We start from the raw sequence: 17,453 nt of genomic DNA, 5'->3' as shown, positions 1-17,453 counted from the left end.
TCCATGCAAGTAAAAGTGGTGTCAATTTCACCATTAAACTGAGATATTTCTTTTGAGAACAAAGTAATATTAAAGAAGCTAGAGTCAGATTAAATATGCAACTTTTCTGACTTCTTTGTGGGTAATTTTACTGCTTATTTTCCTAATTTTTACCCCAAGTGACTGCTGATTCTGGAGGGCACTGCAAAGCAAACTAAAAGTCATTAGAATAATGAAGAGTGCACACTAAACTATTGTGCATTAACCTTCCACCTTTCAGTTATATTAGGCGTGTGATGCCATTAAGTGGTGGGATGATATGAATGAGAGCCGTGAGATGGGATGTGAACGTAATGATGTGAGTCCTGTGCTTCTGAAGGCAGGTGGAGGCTGGAGGTGTTTTAATGACCTGCATCATCACAGCTAATGGGACCATTTATTTTCAGACAAAAAAAGAAGTTAATAACTGTTTTTCTTTGCGTCGTATCTACTGAGCTCTCGCGTCTTCCCACACTTGCTGCCATTTTCACGTTTTTCATCATCTTTCACTTGACATCCTCTGATATAGACACAAAAACACACCCTCGCTAGTCCACAAAGCCCTTCATTAACTCACACCCATTTGTGAATGAAATAGTAGACTTTCCACTTGATTTAAATAGAGGTTATCCAAGTTGCAATGTGACAAACTGTCTGCTTAATCTACCTCTAAAGTTTTACATGAACAGATCTACACGATGGTGTTGTGCAGCTTGAGCTTTGCAAAACAGGTGAGCAGATTTTAGAGAGCATGTGCATGTAGCAAAGAACAAATTGGTGAATAACTGGAGGGGATTGGTGCTGGGTAGGGGTGCACGGAAGTCTTTGTCATCCAACTTAATTATGTCAAAAAAGTGTTTGCAGTACAAACTATGATTTTTTTACATGAAGACAAAGGAGCAGTCATACCAAAGTGATAAAAAAGTGATAATGCACTTGAGCAGCAACAATAAGACAACCCCACAGTTCTTCTCGTGGCCGCCTGAGGCTGGATCCAAAGGAGAGTCAGTCGCTATAGATTGTACAAAAGTGCACAAAACATTCCTTAGTGTATATATCATTGTATACCGGTATGCAGATGTGTTGAGGTCGACCTATCAAATATTGGGGCCGCACATCACCGGTGTTATAATCCAGCTGATTTCTGTACCTCGCTTTAGCCTCTCAGCCACCACAGGTTTTTCTGTCCTTGCATTCTTTGAGGTAAATTCATCAGTGGGTGCAGAAAGTGCAAAAGAAAATGCTGATGTTAGTCGTTCAGATGATTGCTGCCTGCACGCAAAAGGCCATAATGTTCTGGAAGATGCAGAACAGCAGAGGGAAAAAAAGAGAGAGAGCAGGAAGCTTGCGTGGCTTCGTATTGCACACTGCTTGTGTTTATCAAAGCTTAAGAAGGGAAGTTTCTCCATTCAGCCGGTGTTAATGAACCTTATTTAATAGAATAATGAAATTAGGCATGGCAGGGGGGAAGCAAGAAGCACCCGCTCACTGTCCGGTTTGTGTGTGTGGGCTGACAGCTGTGGATAATCTCATTTGCTAAGCATAATTAATGGCAAGTGGTTTCATTTACTTGTAATGTGGACTGTCTTTTCTCAAGGGCAAAGAAATATGAAAACTTTTTGGATTAATTTTCCTATCGACTGACTCGGTATAAGGAAGGAAATTTGTAAGAGTAGATTTTTTTCTTATTTTATTAAAGCTCCTGCTCCTTTCTTACTTTTATACTTTATTGTCTTTAATGAGCCTCAGTACAAATATAAAAGAGGAAAAAAGGCTGGTCTTTCTTTTATGAGACAGTAAGTATGCCATTCTTGGCCAGGACTTCAGGGCTGTGGTTGTTCTGCTGTTAGGGTTTCCGGCTTGAACTTTTGTTGGGTTTCACTGCACGGGTTTGAATCCTGTTCCCAGTGGCTAAAGTTAAAATAATAATATTTATAACAGGCAACACTTTCTAAAGCCATGATTACCGGTGAGCACTGTGCAATTATGAGGTGTTCCAGAAAAAAACATGTTAATAGCTGGAAGGTTTGAGAAAAAACTTGAAATTTTGACTTAAGATGTTGTTTTTTCAGTAGTGGAGACACCTTCAATACATGCAATGCATGGGTGACCTTTAGGCTGATAGGAATGCAGCATGAAATGGTGAGCTTCTAACAAAATCCAGTTTAGTTGCATCAGTAGAAGTTTGTTTGCACGATGTGACCTCCAGATGTCCTCCTGATGCAGCAAGGAAAGAAAAAGCAGTCGTGCATTGAAGATTTTGGTCCAGGCTCTACAGCCTACATTCATCAACTATGCTACCACTGAGTGAAAATAGAGAAAATCCTGGACTCAACCATTTTCACCAGATAATCCTCCTTTCTGACTTACAGAATGATAAAACTTTACTAACCTGACTTCATTTTCATTCAGTATGGCCTGAAACTATGACCATAAATGCATCAGCTGTCTTCTAAAGTCCCAGAGAAAAAAGGTAGAAGCTACACCCACACTTTATGCTATTTATCTGTCCTACCCTCATTTTTTACTCTAAACAGCAGAACTAGTCTGTATTATCTTTCATCTGTGTTTTGCTAGCAGACATTAAAGTAATGATCCATTACAACTGCATGTGCCATTTGTCACATTGGAGCAGTTAAATAAACTGACATATATCATTGTTTTTTTAGATTTCCTCACAAGTTGCCTTTACATGCAACATTCAAGCGCAGGTTACGGCGCTGGACTGGAAGCTCAGTGAGGGAATGTAGGTCCAAATCAATGGACCTGCATGGAGACAACATGTGACTTTGTAACCAATCAAATGTGCAAGCTGTTTCAAAAGTATGTTAATCATTATACTGTATTTATTAATTATATTATTGTAATCACCAATATATTTTTTATGTTTCTGTAATTTTTAATAGTAAAATTTAATTATTGTTGTTATTCATGAATTATCAAATGTACTATTTCACAAAACAAAGGAAAAAAAAATAGAAAAGCACTTTGTTATTTTTGATTAAGATGATAATTTGAGTAAGTTATTTGTAATAACTGTAACTGTAATGTAAGTAAGTTATTTACTTACATTCGTGAACAGAAAAGTTTGTTTTAGTGGTTCAGTGTACCGGCTGAAGTTTAATTTAATATGAGATGTTTTAACCGAAGCAGCGCAGTCTTGAGTTTTGGTGCTGGGGCTAAAGTTGTAATAACTGTCACTGTCCTTTAAAATGCTGAAGAGTTTGCAGTTCTTTTATTATCCAGTAGAAAAAGAGCGCTTCTACAGATTCCAGTGTTGCCTAAGATTAGTTTTGATGTCTCTTTCTATGTTTCTTAAGATGGAAAGAGACTGTTTGCGTCTTTGAACGATGAAATGGATTTCAAAATGCTCCTCCTTAAAATCCCACCAATGTTCATTTTAGAGTTTGTTTATAGGAGATAAGAGAAGGTGTGCACAGTAGAGCTGAGCTCAAACATGACCTAATTCATTGCTCATTACAAGAAGAAACACTATAGAGTTGAGAAAAAATTAGATTTTCAAAGTAGAAAAAAATCCTTTTTATCTACCTGTGAGGAAAATCTGCTGTGATAACGCCTCCAGCTTTGATCAGCTCTCCGTTCACGTGTGGGCGGGCTGAGAGAGCAAACTGCTGACAGCATGTTCCAATGAGCTAAACATTTGCACACAACGCGCGCTGTTCACACAGATGCACACAAACACACGTCCCACACATACTCCTACAAAGTTACAGAAAAACAGCGATTAACGCACCAAAGTGAATGACAAACGTAGCACGGCGCTGTTGTCCACCAGCAGGTGAGTCACTGTGGTCAAAGTCTCTGTACAGTTCGTCACAGGGTTAAACAGCCATCTGCCTCTGAAGGCTCGAGCACACTGCGATTTCACTTCAGTGTGCGACGTCGATCTAAAAACCTGTAGGACGTTACGTTTGATGGATACAGAATTGGAAACTAGACGTTTGATGATATTACACATCATCATCATTATCCAAATGAGCTACGTCTTAATCAGCATGTCTCACGCTGCGTTTTGATTGGGTCGTTAGTAGATATAACCACGACCAAACATATCATCACAATCTTTTCAGGCTGTATTTGTAGATGCCTGAACTTAAAGCCAAAGATCTTTTTGACAAGTATGGCTGTTGGTGCACTACTTGCTTAAGGTTGCACCACTGGTCTGGACTTTTACTCAGTCAGTGCAGCACCTTCTTTCTTTTTTCAGCCATTCTGTTGCAGATTTGCTGCTGTGCTTGTGATCATTGTGCTGTTGCATGACTCAATTTTGGCCACGTTTTGACTGTCAGACAGATGGCTTCTCATGTGACTTTGGTATACAGAAGAGTTCATGTTTGCCTCAAAAACTGCAAGTCCAGATCATCACCCCTCCAAGGTCTAGCACAGTATTGCACATTGTCTGTGCAAAAGGGTTAGGTGGTTTGTTTAAATGCAGCTTTGCAAACCTAAGCTGTGCTGTGAAAAAGGTGAGATTCAGGTGGAGACAATGCAAAGAGACAAGTGAAAAAATTCACTGCAGAAATCAGTGGAAATGATTTAGTTGGTGGTGTCACAATACATGCAAAAACTAAAGCAAAGAAGCAAAAGGAAGCAGCTGTGATGGCCGAGTGGTTAAGGTGTTGGACTTGAAATCCAATGGGATCTTCCCGCGCAGGTTCAAATCCTGCTCACAGCGAAGCGCTTCTTTTTGGCACCATGTCCAGATTAACCCACGTACCCATGAGGTAGTGGGAAGCTGTGGTTCAGACACAGTATGTGTTGTCTTGTCACATCAACTAAGAAATCTAAAATCTAACTGGCCCCAAATAAAAATGTGTTGTCAAATCAGAATAACCATTTGAGGCTTCCTTGTGGGAACAAAGGGGTGAAGATACAGTGTTTCCTCCTCAGTAAATTATTTTAAATAGTTAAAAATGCAATGAAAACTTTTGGTATTATTAGATGTAAAACTACCAGTTTTCACATTTTGAAAAAAAAAGTGCACCACTGTGTCTTGATGTGTGCTCAATCATCCAGGTAAATAAATCCAAGACCATCTATGTAAAAGACCATCTCTGAACTGATGAGGGGGCCTAAGGGTACATCTTTCACCATCTTGCAGCTGTGAACTCTGTGAATGGTACTCATGGCTATTGATCAATGGTCATGACAGTTTGCATATTAATAATCAAGCAGCGGACCTCACAGCCCATTGTTCATTCAGTGGGCTGGTTTCAGTCATTGTGCAACTGTACTGTTTATAAGATTGGGGAAACCTGCAGTCAGCTGAGACTGAAGAAGTCACTTGGATGAGCGATGAAACGTTTCTCCCACTGCAAACGCTACATCCAGATGAACAGAATCAACTTTTTGGGATGTGCACCACTGTGATTAACTTTGTGGTTCTCCAACTGTGGGGCGAGGCCCACTGTGGGTGAGACATGGAGTCACTGCAGGTGACGGAGAACCAGGTGAAAAATATGAAAATATGAAGTTGAATTAATTTTTTAAGGAAAATAAACTGTAGCTGTTTCTTGATGCTATTGCTCTGACATTTGTTCAAATAAGACTCATAACAGAAACAATAAAAACTGGGTTTTGGGGCATTAACATTTTGTGGCTTCTGCAGTAAAAGTAATGTCTTTACTTTTACCCCCTAAAAGAATTAAACACACACAGTTACAGTTGTATCCAGACTGCTCTGTGTTAGCTTCATTAGTCAAGTCAAGTCAAGTGGCTTTATTATCAGCACACAGTGAAACAACACAACGTTCCTCTAAGACCATGGTGCTACATATGACATATAACAAACAATCAACACAGGACTAGATAAAGTGCAAGTGTGCAAAAATTGCAAAAAATCAAAACAAAGAGAGTGCAACACCAGACAGAACAGAGCGATACAGACACAACAGTGCAACAGAAATGTGCAAAACACTGAGTATTGTGCAAAAAGTCACTTGGTGTCTGAAGGTATATGTGTGTGTGTGTCAGTCCAGTACCTCACAGTTCTTTGGTTTGGGAATTTTCTGACTGGTTCTTGATCTCATCCTTCTCACTCGAATTTAAGAAATCCTGGTGAGTACACCAAGCGTCAAATCTCCATTAAAATGATAAACACATCTACAAAATCCAGATAAAATGCTTTTGGACCCTTTCTGCATATTTTCACTGATGATATTGAGGCAGTCAAGAAGAGCAGAAAGCACAAAGACAGTTTAAAATCTTTATCTAAAGTTTAATAAATAGCAGCAAGCTGACTGCATTTTTCCAAATGTATTGTGCTGGCTTTCAAACCCATTTTTCCATTTTGTCTAATTAAAACATTGCAGCTAAGTGTTTGCGATTTCACCACAGATCCATGTCAGATACCATTTTCTTCCCCACACAGCGAGAACAGGCTGCAAAGCTTCTCTCCGGCCTAAGTTTAGTTCAGTACGTCGTCTCATCTCATCGCACTCAGGGAACAAACGTCTGCTTTCAAATCAACAAGCTGATGATCATTATTTGGAAACGAGTGATGAAATTATTGCCTGAAACATACGGTGATGTGCAATGAAACTAAAACGAGAGACAATAACAGTGGCAGCAGTAATCTATGGCAGCCTGTTGCCTGCTTCCAATGGGCCTCGCTTCAGCTTTTAATGCCCTCGCCTGCTGACTCGCTGTCACTTCATCAGTTTGAATGATTAGGCGGTGCTTATCTCTCACTGTGAGCCGTGTTTGTTGGCTCACAGCTGGAGAATCGCTTAATTGTTTTGTTAGTTTATCGAGGCCCAAGTGTAGTCAGAGAAATGAGTGGGTTAAATCTAATGTTGCTGTCAGTGTAAGAAAGAAATATATCATTTTTTTCTGTAGATTAGACTTTTTTTTTATAAACCATCTGGCTAAAGTGTGCAGGGCGTCTTTATCTTTGGGCCACATTTGGTCTTAACTGGGGCCGGTTTGGGTCCTGACTTAATTTGTAATCTCTGCTTGTTTTGCACTGTAATTAGACATCCTCACCTGCTGTCAATCAGCTGATGCTCCCCGTTATTCCCCATCAGACTGTCTCATTCTCATTACAGTCAAGTTTTCCACCGTTTTCCTCGTGTTTCCATTTTCTCTCTGTGTATTTTTTGCATCCTGTTAGTCCCAGTCGCATTCCTTGTGATGTTTATGTCAGATTTTTGGCCCTTTTGACTTTTTGACATTAGCCTGGATTAAAGAGTAGGATTTAGTGCTTTTCCTCTGACTGCCTGGTCCTGTGTTTGAGTCCTCTCTGGGGTCATTGCACAGGGTAAGTCTGGCTGCTTTAACTCAGCCACAGGTCTGTACTACAAAGCAGGATTATCCAGGTGATTTCGGGGTTAACCCTGGGTGTTCGCTGTTATGGAGACGGTTTACTTCTTGCTATGTCATACTTACATCGCCATGGTTACTTATGCTGCAGATATAATCTCTGGAGCAGTGTTGTTGTGCTCTAGATTAAAGATCAGGTAAGAAATCACCGCCTACTGACCAATCAGATCTCTGGAAAATATCATCACCATTCCTTGTAGATGTCTCTGATCACTGTGCACAGATAACAGGAGAGCCTAAAGTTTTATTCTATAAGCATCTAAAATCTTTGTCTTCCCCTGAAGCACGTCTTTAATACATACACAACCTTTTTGTAGCAACTATGTTATTGTTCTTGTTCCCTTAAATTATGATCCTAAATTCTATCAAACTGGCATGTTGTCTCAGCCTACATTTCTGTGTCTATACAAATCAAATTGTAACAAAGTTGGGACTCTGTGTAAAATCTAAATGAAGGCAGAATGCGATTGAACCCAGCTGCTCAGGGGTCCTGTTTGTTCTGTTTGTTTCACGCTGCACCAAATGTTTTCAGCTGGTTTAGCATCGTTTTGTTGATGCAAAGCCTTCGACTAAAACACGTGTCGTTTGGATGGGAGCATATTCTGATGTAAAACCTGCATATACCTTTCAACGCTGATGGTGCCTTTCTAGATGTGCAAGCTGCCAGTTCCATAAGTACTAATGACCTCCAATACCAGCTGATAACAAGCCAAATGCTCCCTCTCCTCTTAATTCTAGAAACAGTGGCATCCATGTTTTTCGAACAGAATTTAACATTTTGTGACTTCCACTTTGCCTCAGTCTAGAGTCCAAGCCTCTGTTCTTGGACTCCACCAACTGTCAGGGTCTCTCAGTTTCCTGCTCTTCAGCCAACACACATGTTTCTGATTTGCTCATGACCTGCCAGTACTTGAGCACCTGCTTGAGCAGCCATTCTCTGCCAGATTGTTGTGGTGATCGGGCTCAGTCATGCTTGTGTGCTTCCTAACGTTGCCTTTTTTCTGCCTTGCAGTCTCGTGTTCGGTTGGCTGAAGACCTCCTCTTGTGTTTAGTACTCACCTGCTGTCTCAGGCTGGTTTGCTCCTCTAAGGAAAGGATTAATCTTTACTTACCTGCCAGAACTCAACAACCTTTACTTAAATCCCTGGAATTCTCGCTGCATCTCATCTCATTGCATTTTGTATTTACTCGGGTTATTGTTGTCAAATAAGAACATTTGTCTGATCATTTGAACCACGCAGGTGTGACAAAAAAACACGTAAGAAATCCAGAAGGGGGCAAATACTTTTTGCAGCACTGTCAGCCTGAAGTTAATCACATTTGCTATTTTTATTTTATAATTTACTATTAAAAGTGCAATTTAAAAATAAGAATTCTGGATTTTGCAATAAAAATATTAGTGACTATCTTATTCTGTCACTGCTTCAGCCCCACTGGGGATCAAAACTCAGCTGTCCTTCCAAGCTGCAGAGAAGATGGGACCCCTAACGCTTGCAGAGTTATGGCCACACTTTACCCGCTGAGCATCCCTGCAATTAAGTTAAATGGGCGCACAAACCATATTGCTAATGGTTTCACAAAGCCCAAGCCCCAGAGAAGTGTGGCGATTGAAGAATCCATCAGTGAAATTGCGCACTGACATGCCCCACTAAGTTTGACTGCACGATGGAGCTCACTTATCCAAAACGCATCCAATATACAAATATAGCCAAACACACGCCACGTCATGACACAGAGCCGTAGCAGACAGCAGCTGTTTGTCGCATGTCGGAGAATCATAATCCTCGCTAAAAGCAGGACAATCAAATCATTTCTCCAACGAGACTTTGCAGCCAACAAATGACAGTTTGTTAATTTGACTGAAAAGGCAACAGAAGGGGATTTTTTTTCACAGCCAAATGGCAGTTTATTTTTACTGAAATGCCCCCAAAAAGTTCATCTGTATCCAGACAAAAAACAGATACAAATCCAGATTAACAAAGTAATTTCATTGCAGTCTGCGCTCAGAGGGTCCTCACAGCGTGCTGTAATAAACGAGCTGAAATGAAGCGGCTTTGCATCTAGAAAGTTCTTGACATGTTCTTGATTTTTTTTCCTCTTTAATCAACTCACTGATGTTTTTATTTCAAGGTGAACTCCGATGCAGCTGAAAACTACCCTGCTGGTTTTGTTGTCTCTCTGTTTCTGAGCTTTTTGCGCATCTTTTGACATAATTGTGCTTCCCATTATTTCTCTTCTCTGACTTTTACTTTGCCTCGCTTGATCTCCTGAAACTGCTGTAAAATATCTCAAAATAACCTCCTCCCTGTGGAGGAATATAGGTGACAGCTGAGTGCCTTAATTATGGGGACAGAAAAAGGTGAATAAGCTGCGAGTGCTGCTCCACGGGGCTGTGCTCATTTGCAGATTCAGGACTTTATTTAGGGGTCTACAATACGGTGCAGTACTCAGTGTCATGTGTGACTATTGATCTGTGTAATAAAAACAGATGTCATCGATATGAAACCCACCGGTTTATAAATTTCATGGTCCTGGATTTTTTTGGGATTTATTGAGTTTTTATTCCTGTTTTGATTTTTAATGTTTTGTGTGTCTCCAGCCTTTCCCTCCCTCCGTCTTCTCCTTGTGTTTATCATATCTTCCTGTTTTATTTTGGAATTGTTTTTCCTTGTGTATCCCTCCCTGGCTTTCACTTCTTGTCTAATTGGGTCATCTTCTCCACCACCTTCACTCCACACCATAAAAAACTCTCATTAGGCTAAAACAGTCATTTAAATAAAAATATTTAAAAGGAACAAAATATCCAGCATCATCATTATGAGTTGGGCAAGAGAAATAACCCAAAGCAAGATACTCAAGTGTCTTATTCATGACTAATGGGAGGGTGGAGTGAGAGGTGGACCCGTGGATTGGTGCATCAGCAGTATTGGAGGCATTATACTCGGCTAAAGTGGTGAAGAGAGAGCTCCAAACATTCATCCAATCTTAAAAAATGACAGAAAGAGCAAAGCTGTGAATTCAAGTGCCTGAAATGAGTCTCCCTGTCTTTGAGGCAGGCTGACAGGCTGAGGACCTTGGACGCCCGGTGGGAGCTAAGAGAAGAACTACTCCATTATGTTGGAAGGAGCCAGTAGAGGTTTCTTGAGCACACAACAATAGGGAGGAGACTTTGGAGCAAGCCCAGAACCTGCTGGTGAGATCAGGCCTTGGGGGCCACGAGGGACTGTTCAGCGCTGCTGGGGAGAAGGGCGTCGTGAATATCCTCCTTAGCCTGCTGCTTTGGATAAGTTGATGATAACGGATCGATAGATGGATGTTGGATTCAGTAAGATTTGAAACTAATGACTAAGAACATAACAACAGTCCACATAACATCCAGTCCACCATGCAGTCACCAGCACCTTTTAGAAACGGGTCTGTGCTCTCACCATGATTTGGAAGGTAGACAAATGTGTGCGCGAAGCCTCGTGTTCACCCAACCGATGATGAAAAATATGACGTGAACCCTCACATATGGGTGGATGCGTAATGGCTGTTCATGTTTGAACCAAACTGTGAGGGAGGAATCGGCTCTGCCAAACTAGCCGCTGCTGCCAGTCATGTGGAAATGTTCCCGCAGAGTTCAGCAGCAGTGTTTTCTGAACTCTCTCACCTTTTAATGCACATAAAGACTTTATAAGAGACTTAAAGGAAAACGGGAAATCTCAGAAAAACATTCAACTTCCTTTTAAATTAAATTTGATGTTTCTGTAACACTGTAAACAGAAAAGGCTTGGTAATCCCATGTGATTACTTCCTCTTTTCCCCCTTCCCATTTACTTGTTTGAGTGACAGTTTGCTTATACATCCAGCTGTCTAGAAGCTCACAGTCTCAGAAGAACAGAGAAACTCAAACACTGCTGAATTACTGAGCGCACAGCAGTCGCACGACACGAGTCTCCCTCCTGCTGCGCGCTCACAGAGCTCCATTGTAAGTGGAGACGTTTGCCATTTGAGAAAAAGATCCCACCTTCTGTTTCTAAAATGACAGCTGGCATTAAAGTACAGCTCATTGTTGGATACTGTGGAAGCATTAGCTGAGTGCATTGTGGTCCGAAAATAGTGGGATTTGTGGGGACTAATGATTTTCTGGAGGCATTTATTTTTCGTAGAGGGCACGCTTTGATGCACAAAAAAGGCCAACGGGTCATTAATGAAAGTGGAAAAGGCTTTGCGCACTTTGAATAACTGCTGGATTTAATACCGTGGCCATCATGGAGTAATCTGCAGCATTTACCGAGGATTATCATGTGCAGAACAATGCCAGTGTAATCCTAAAAGGCTGACCTGTTGGTCAGACCACTGTAATTATGATTATCGGAGCTCATATCCTGATGAGACATTTATACTCACACGAGTAAACAGAAAGTGAACATTTTTGGCTGCACGTTGGGACTTCTTAGACACAGAAAGTGGAAAAAGGAGCAAACTGAAAACTTCATTGACACTTTTGAGTCACAATCGCCTCTGTCCTTCCTCACAAGTGTTTATTTTTTTGGCGATGAACGGAGGTGATGGTGTCGCAGTCGGCCGTGGCAGCAGCTGTATTCCTGTAACTCCTTCTTCTTGTAACATCTTCATTTTTGGCAGCAGAGGATCTCATCTTTGGTTTCTTTAATTGATTAACATGCCTGAGATGCACCGCGCTGCCATGCTTGCATTGTTCACATTTTTGTTGCTTGATCAGCAGTTGGGTTTGGCTCATCCTGTGTTACAGCTATAAACGCTGATAGGAGCCCAGAAATGAATGAGCAAAAACAGCAAACAAACAAATCAAGCAGAAAGGGTTCTCCGGAGAGTCTGAACCACGGAGACAGAGAGGGAGCATACACCTGAGACTCTCTGCAGACATCCACCAACTGAAGATGACAATAATTAAAGCTGAAAACAACAATCACCAGGGCAGATATGTGAATGTCCTGACTGATGTCATGTGGTTAAATAGCAACTGCACCAATTTGGCTTTTTACACCAGCTCCTAAACCTCAGGAAGACTTTTTGTCATCAGTCTGACAGGAACATTAAACCTGCACGCAGACATCTCGCTGTTCTGTCATTCAGACACACGGATCTTAATAAAATCGAATCCAACACATCAACCAACAAATAACCAGTTATAAATACTCTTTAGCTCAGGCTATTTGCATTTGTTGCTATATATATGTGTTAGCATTGGCACTTCGAGCAGATTATTATGGTGATAAAAACACGTAAAGTTTTTATTCATGGGCTTAAAAATGAGCGATTTCCAGTGCTATAGAGATGAATGAAGTTTGCACAACCTGACTTAATCACTCAGAAACCAACTGGACCATAAGGGATGACTAAAGCATTTTTAGCATCATTTGGAGCTGAAGTTTGAGTTTGACTGCAGTTAATAAGATGAGATGATCCCTGACTTTTTAACTGCTCCAGAGGGAGAAACAATCCCAGTGTCTGCATCAGTGCTTCAATTTCCAATCCCAAAATAAGACTGATTCACATCCACCAGGTCACCATGGCCTACTTAGGGTCGGAGCTAGGGTTCGTTGTGTTCTAAGCAAATGCAAATATAATATAGCAATGCTTTTGCAATATGCTATATTAAATTTAGCAGAGCAAAGGGTCGAAGCCTTTTTTTTATTGATATATCAAAACTCCATTCCTCATAACAGGTTGTCAGTGACCCGCTTGATGTAGAGCCTGTAAAGTCTGTGTACCTTAAGGCGTCGCCACAGCAGAAGTTTGTACTATGAAGCAGGATCTTATCCGGATAACCTCAGGATCAATCCTGGGTTTTCTGTACTAGGAAGGTCATTTCTTACAGATTCAAGATCAACAGGTATGAAATCACTTTTATATTTAATCTTTATTCACACACCGCAGCTGAAAGAATACAAACTTAAACCTTCAGGAGCAGGGTACGCTCAGCGTTTATGTTTAAAATCGCTGTTTTCCTTACAGCATGCTGTATGTATCATATAGATTGTTAAGCCATAATTTACTAAAATCAGTGAATGAAGGGCAAACGGTACCGTTGTCGATTGGCAACAGGTAAAAAAAAAATTTTTTTTATGTGTGATTCTAATCTGCATTTAAGTCTCTTTTACCCGGTTGGAACTACAGCTACTAGAAGACAGAACAAAAACCTGTTCAATGTAATTCATTTCACTTTGATGTGCTGACAAACTGAAGCAATTTCCATCACAGGGAGCAGTTACTGTAGACAGAAGAAACTTTTTCTTTAGATTGGCTAGGCGCTGCCAAGCCCACTCCTCTCATGTGAATTTGCAGAGTATATAACCAGTTTAAAAACTCAATTCACAGCTTGGGAGGAGAACATGTGGAGCCACTAAAGCCTGGCAGTGGTGGGATTCGAACCCACGCCCCGAAAGAGACTGGAGCCTTAATCCAGCGCCTTAGACCACTCGGCCACACTACCAGTGATTTCCACTTAATTTCCATCTGTTGGTTGGTTAAACCTCAACGAGAAAGCTCTATCCCTGTAACATGCTCTTAATATCCAGGTGTCCAGAAGTTTTAAATTTGTTTTTATTTACACCTTCATGTGGGATTTAGCATATCTAAAAAAGTCTCATAACAGCCCAAAAGGTCTGTCAGTGGTAACAACTGACTATTTCTGAAACTATGCTAGCAGCTAAAATTCAGTCTAACCCCCAAAATAACAAAACCAAGCCAGGACCCACAAACAAGATCCAAAAACAAAGAAAGACCCAAACAAGGATTCAAAACTCAGAGACAGCAGGAAAATCCCCACATAAAGACAGAGAAGCAGCGAAGGACAAAACCAAATCAAAGCTCAAGTTAGCAGAAAACCAAACACTTGAAATCATCACCAAACGCAGAGACTAAAGCAATAAGCGTTATTTTTCCTGTAAATGCTCTTCTTGAACTCACAAATACAGCAGGTGGACTGTGGTAAATTGTAAAACATCTCTTCCTAAATGCACTCGCTGTAAGTGATGTAATGTAATGCAGTAACTCTAACGGCAAAGCAAAACAAAGCCTGTGTAAGAATTTCATCAGTGGAGTAAAAAAGACCCAAGCTCACTGAATACTGCCACAAATAACTGTCAGCATCATCATCTGTTTCCCACATAAAGTTCAACAATCACAGCTGCTCGACTCACCTTTGCCTTTGCACCTCCTCCTCCTCTTCCTCTTAGACTTTCCTTTCAGGTCTGACCGCTCCATGTTTCTGCTGCAGGTCCCCGGTGCCATTCAGGAGATGTTTTTTCCTCTGTTATTATACTAGTTTGTCCTTCTGCTGCTTCTTCTCTTCTGCTGGTCTGAAACAAATGAATCAGAGTGCAGCTCTGCAGCGGGAAGCCCTGCACAGTGACTGACTTCTCTCTCCCGCTGCCGGCTTTAGGAGGCGGGCGACTGCTGAGGTTGTGACATCACGAGGAGAGAAAGGGCTGTGATTCAGCATCACTGAGTTTGGTGGCATCAGCTGGTGGTCAGTGGCACATTTTGTAAATCATACAGAGGCGCTGAACTAGTGTCTGAACGCTACAACCAAACATAAGCATCAGAATATTGATGTTAGGGGAGAAAACAGAGGAATATGAGTGTTTCTGAGAAAGATGAAGAACATTTGAAGCATGTGGTCAGAGGATTCAAAGTTATCATTTTCACCAACTAACCTATCATGCATGTCGTTGGACTGTGGAAAGAGAGCAGAGAAACCAGCTGTTTGAGGACTGAACATCACGTGAGCTGCTCCGCTGCACTGAACTGTTCCACATATCCTCTGACTGAGGTGCACGTGAGAATGTGGTCACACTGGACATCAGCCCGTCTCTAACCTGTGTGATGTCAGACTGAGCCAATGTGAGAGAAGCATCTAGTCCAAACAATGTGCTGCTTTTGAGTTTACGCGTCCCACATGCTCTATCCAGACGGCTCCTACACGAATGCTGAAGCAGACTCCCTCCTGCTGTGTGCTTCACATGAGAAAAGGACAATTTTTGAAAATATGCAGACGTGACTCCCCTGAAATTTTCTGGAGTGTGAAAACAGTTTGTTTAAGTAATTTAAGAGTGATGAAAATCTGCAGATTGCTGGTGAATTTCTTGGAGTAGCTCCTCCCACGGTCACTGATGTCAGTGGTCCAGCTCTGGACCCAGGTCTGATACTGTGCCAGCTTTTAGATACAAATTGGGGTTTTTTTTAGGGGGGATTGCATGAAACCACTTCTACATGTAGGTGGAAAGGAAGTCATAAAACCCTATAAGTTTCTGAGCTAGTCCCATGGTTACAGCGCTAAAACATGTTAAATCTCTGGCTTTAAATAAACTATCAGTCTCAGATTTGTAATATAGTTTTCCACATTTACTCAAAAACGTCCAGAAATCATAGCATTAATAGAAAATGATAAATTAATAATAAGCACATACTATAAAATACTAGAGCACACGTGAAATGCCTAAAACAGACCGACCAATGCACAGAACTCTGCAGTGGCCACACATAAATATGGACTGTGCTGCACATGTGACAGTTATGCATACTGCATGCATGCAACAATATAACACTTAATACACACACGCACATATTAAACATTGAAGCTTGAAATGTAGGTTAGCGAGCTGCTCCCGCTGTGTTGTTTCAGAAACAGCAGGAGACAAACTGAACTTCTCGTCGTGCTACACTTTTATCTGCTTTGTGTCTCCTGCTTGAGGTCTGCAGGCTTCAAAACCAACCCTATGGAAGTGAGAAAGAGGCAGAGGATGAAAGATTTTCATGTATGCATAAACTGTATCCTAATTAAAGGGGAAAAAAAGGCAAAGAGACAAGGTGTATTTACAATGCTGTGCTGTCTAAAAGATGACAGAGGAGACCTGCCAACGCTGAATTCAAAGCACCGTCAGTATTTCTTATGAGCAGGTTCAGAGGAGCACTTTAAACCCAAATGCAAAAGGATCAAGTGTTAAAACGTTCACGTTCAAACATGTGAAACAATCTCTGGTTCAAGACCGGGAGGTGACACTAAGCAGGAAGGCGTCCTGTGTGAAAATCGGTGATATATCAAATACGTTAAGCTGCCAAAGGTATTCACACTCCCGTCCAAATCATCAAATTCAGGTGTATAAAATCAAGCACCCGGACATGCAGACTGCTGCTACTAACATTTGTGAAAGAACGGGTTGCTCTCAGGAGCTCAGAGGATTACAGCGTGCTACCGTGATAGGACGCCGCCTGTGCAACAAGTCCAGCCATGAAATTTCCTCACTTCTAAATGTTCCACAATCAGCTGTTATCAGCATTATAACAAAGTGGAAGCGACTGGGAACCACTGCAAACCCCCCGTAATACTAACATATGCTCAAAAATACATTTCTATTCATAATGATGAATCTAAAAAGACATTTGAAGCTTTCTTTTGCATCATAATGTCTCATTTGCATAATCCCCTCTCATTTCCTGTCCTTTCAACCTTACTTTCAATTAACAATGGCTGTATAATCCCCGTCAATCACTTCCTCAAACTGATAATCTGACTGTGTTACATCTGCATCTACTCATCCCCTCTGCTTTGCTCCTCACCTTCACTTAGCTCTTGCTGCTATCACACTTCATCATTTCAGCCCTCCTCTATAACGAGGTGTTCTTCCTCTTTGTTTATCGCCACGTGTCGAGCTTCTGGGATTCACATTTTCTGTAGCGTTCACCTTGCTGACTCCCGAAGCTCCACTGCTGTGTTTTTATACGACTGTGTACAGTTTCTTCCATCAGTGTGGCTCAGCAGGAGAGGAGGTGCAGGGTTTCTCTCATTTGTATGTAGAAAAGTTGGCGTGACATGACTCACAATCAAATACATTTATGTACTATATGAATGCTGTATTTTCAAACTGATATGTCTGCTTAAAATTTCCCTGTAGCTCCCAGGATCCAGCTTCTTTAAGCACGATCCTGGGAATCCCTTAACCAGGAAGGAAACTCAGGACTTTAAAGCACATATAAAAATACAGCTTACGAACCAAAATGGGCATTGTTAAAGGATACATTTGTACCTTCTCATCCAAATATGGTAACTTCTGGCTTGAAGCAAC

At 41.1% G+C, this 17,453-nt stretch overlaps 1 protein-coding gene and 2 non-coding genes across 4 annotated transcripts in view; 1 reads left to right on the top strand and 2 right to left on the bottom strand.

Moving 5' to 3' along the window:
* LOC101477092 (double-stranded RNA-specific editase B2) overlaps window positions 1-14,741 on the bottom strand; it is a 36,371-nt gene extending 21,630 nt beyond the window's left edge. For both annotated transcript variants that reach the window (XM_004574577.3, XM_076876778.1), the window contains exon 1: window positions 14,529-14,741. In XM_004574577.3, the coding sequence (XP_004574634.3) occupies window positions 14,529-14,619 (91 nt within the window). In that variant the 5' untranslated portion in view covers window positions 14,620-14,741. The remainder of the gene's footprint in view (window positions 1-14,528) is intronic.
* On the top strand, window positions 4,633-4,714 carry trnas-uga (transfer RNA serine (anticodon UGA)). The gene has a single exon. It is a non-coding gene; the product is annotated as a tRNA-Ser (tRNA).
* trnal-aag (transfer RNA leucine (anticodon AAG)) lies at window positions 13,738-13,819 on the bottom strand. Its single transcript has one exon. It is a non-coding gene; the product is annotated as a tRNA-Leu (tRNA).
* Window positions 14,742-17,453: the final 2,712 nt, after the last annotated feature.

Source organism: Maylandia zebra, linkage group LG18 (genome assembly GCF_041146795.1).
Source record: "Maylandia zebra isolate NMK-2024a linkage group LG18, Mzebra_GT3a, whole genome shotgun sequence".
In the NCBI taxonomy this organism is placed as follows: domain Eukaryota; kingdom Metazoa; phylum Chordata; class Actinopteri; order Cichliformes; family Cichlidae; genus Maylandia; species Maylandia zebra.
This window is presented reverse-complemented; position numbering and strand designations above follow the sequence as displayed.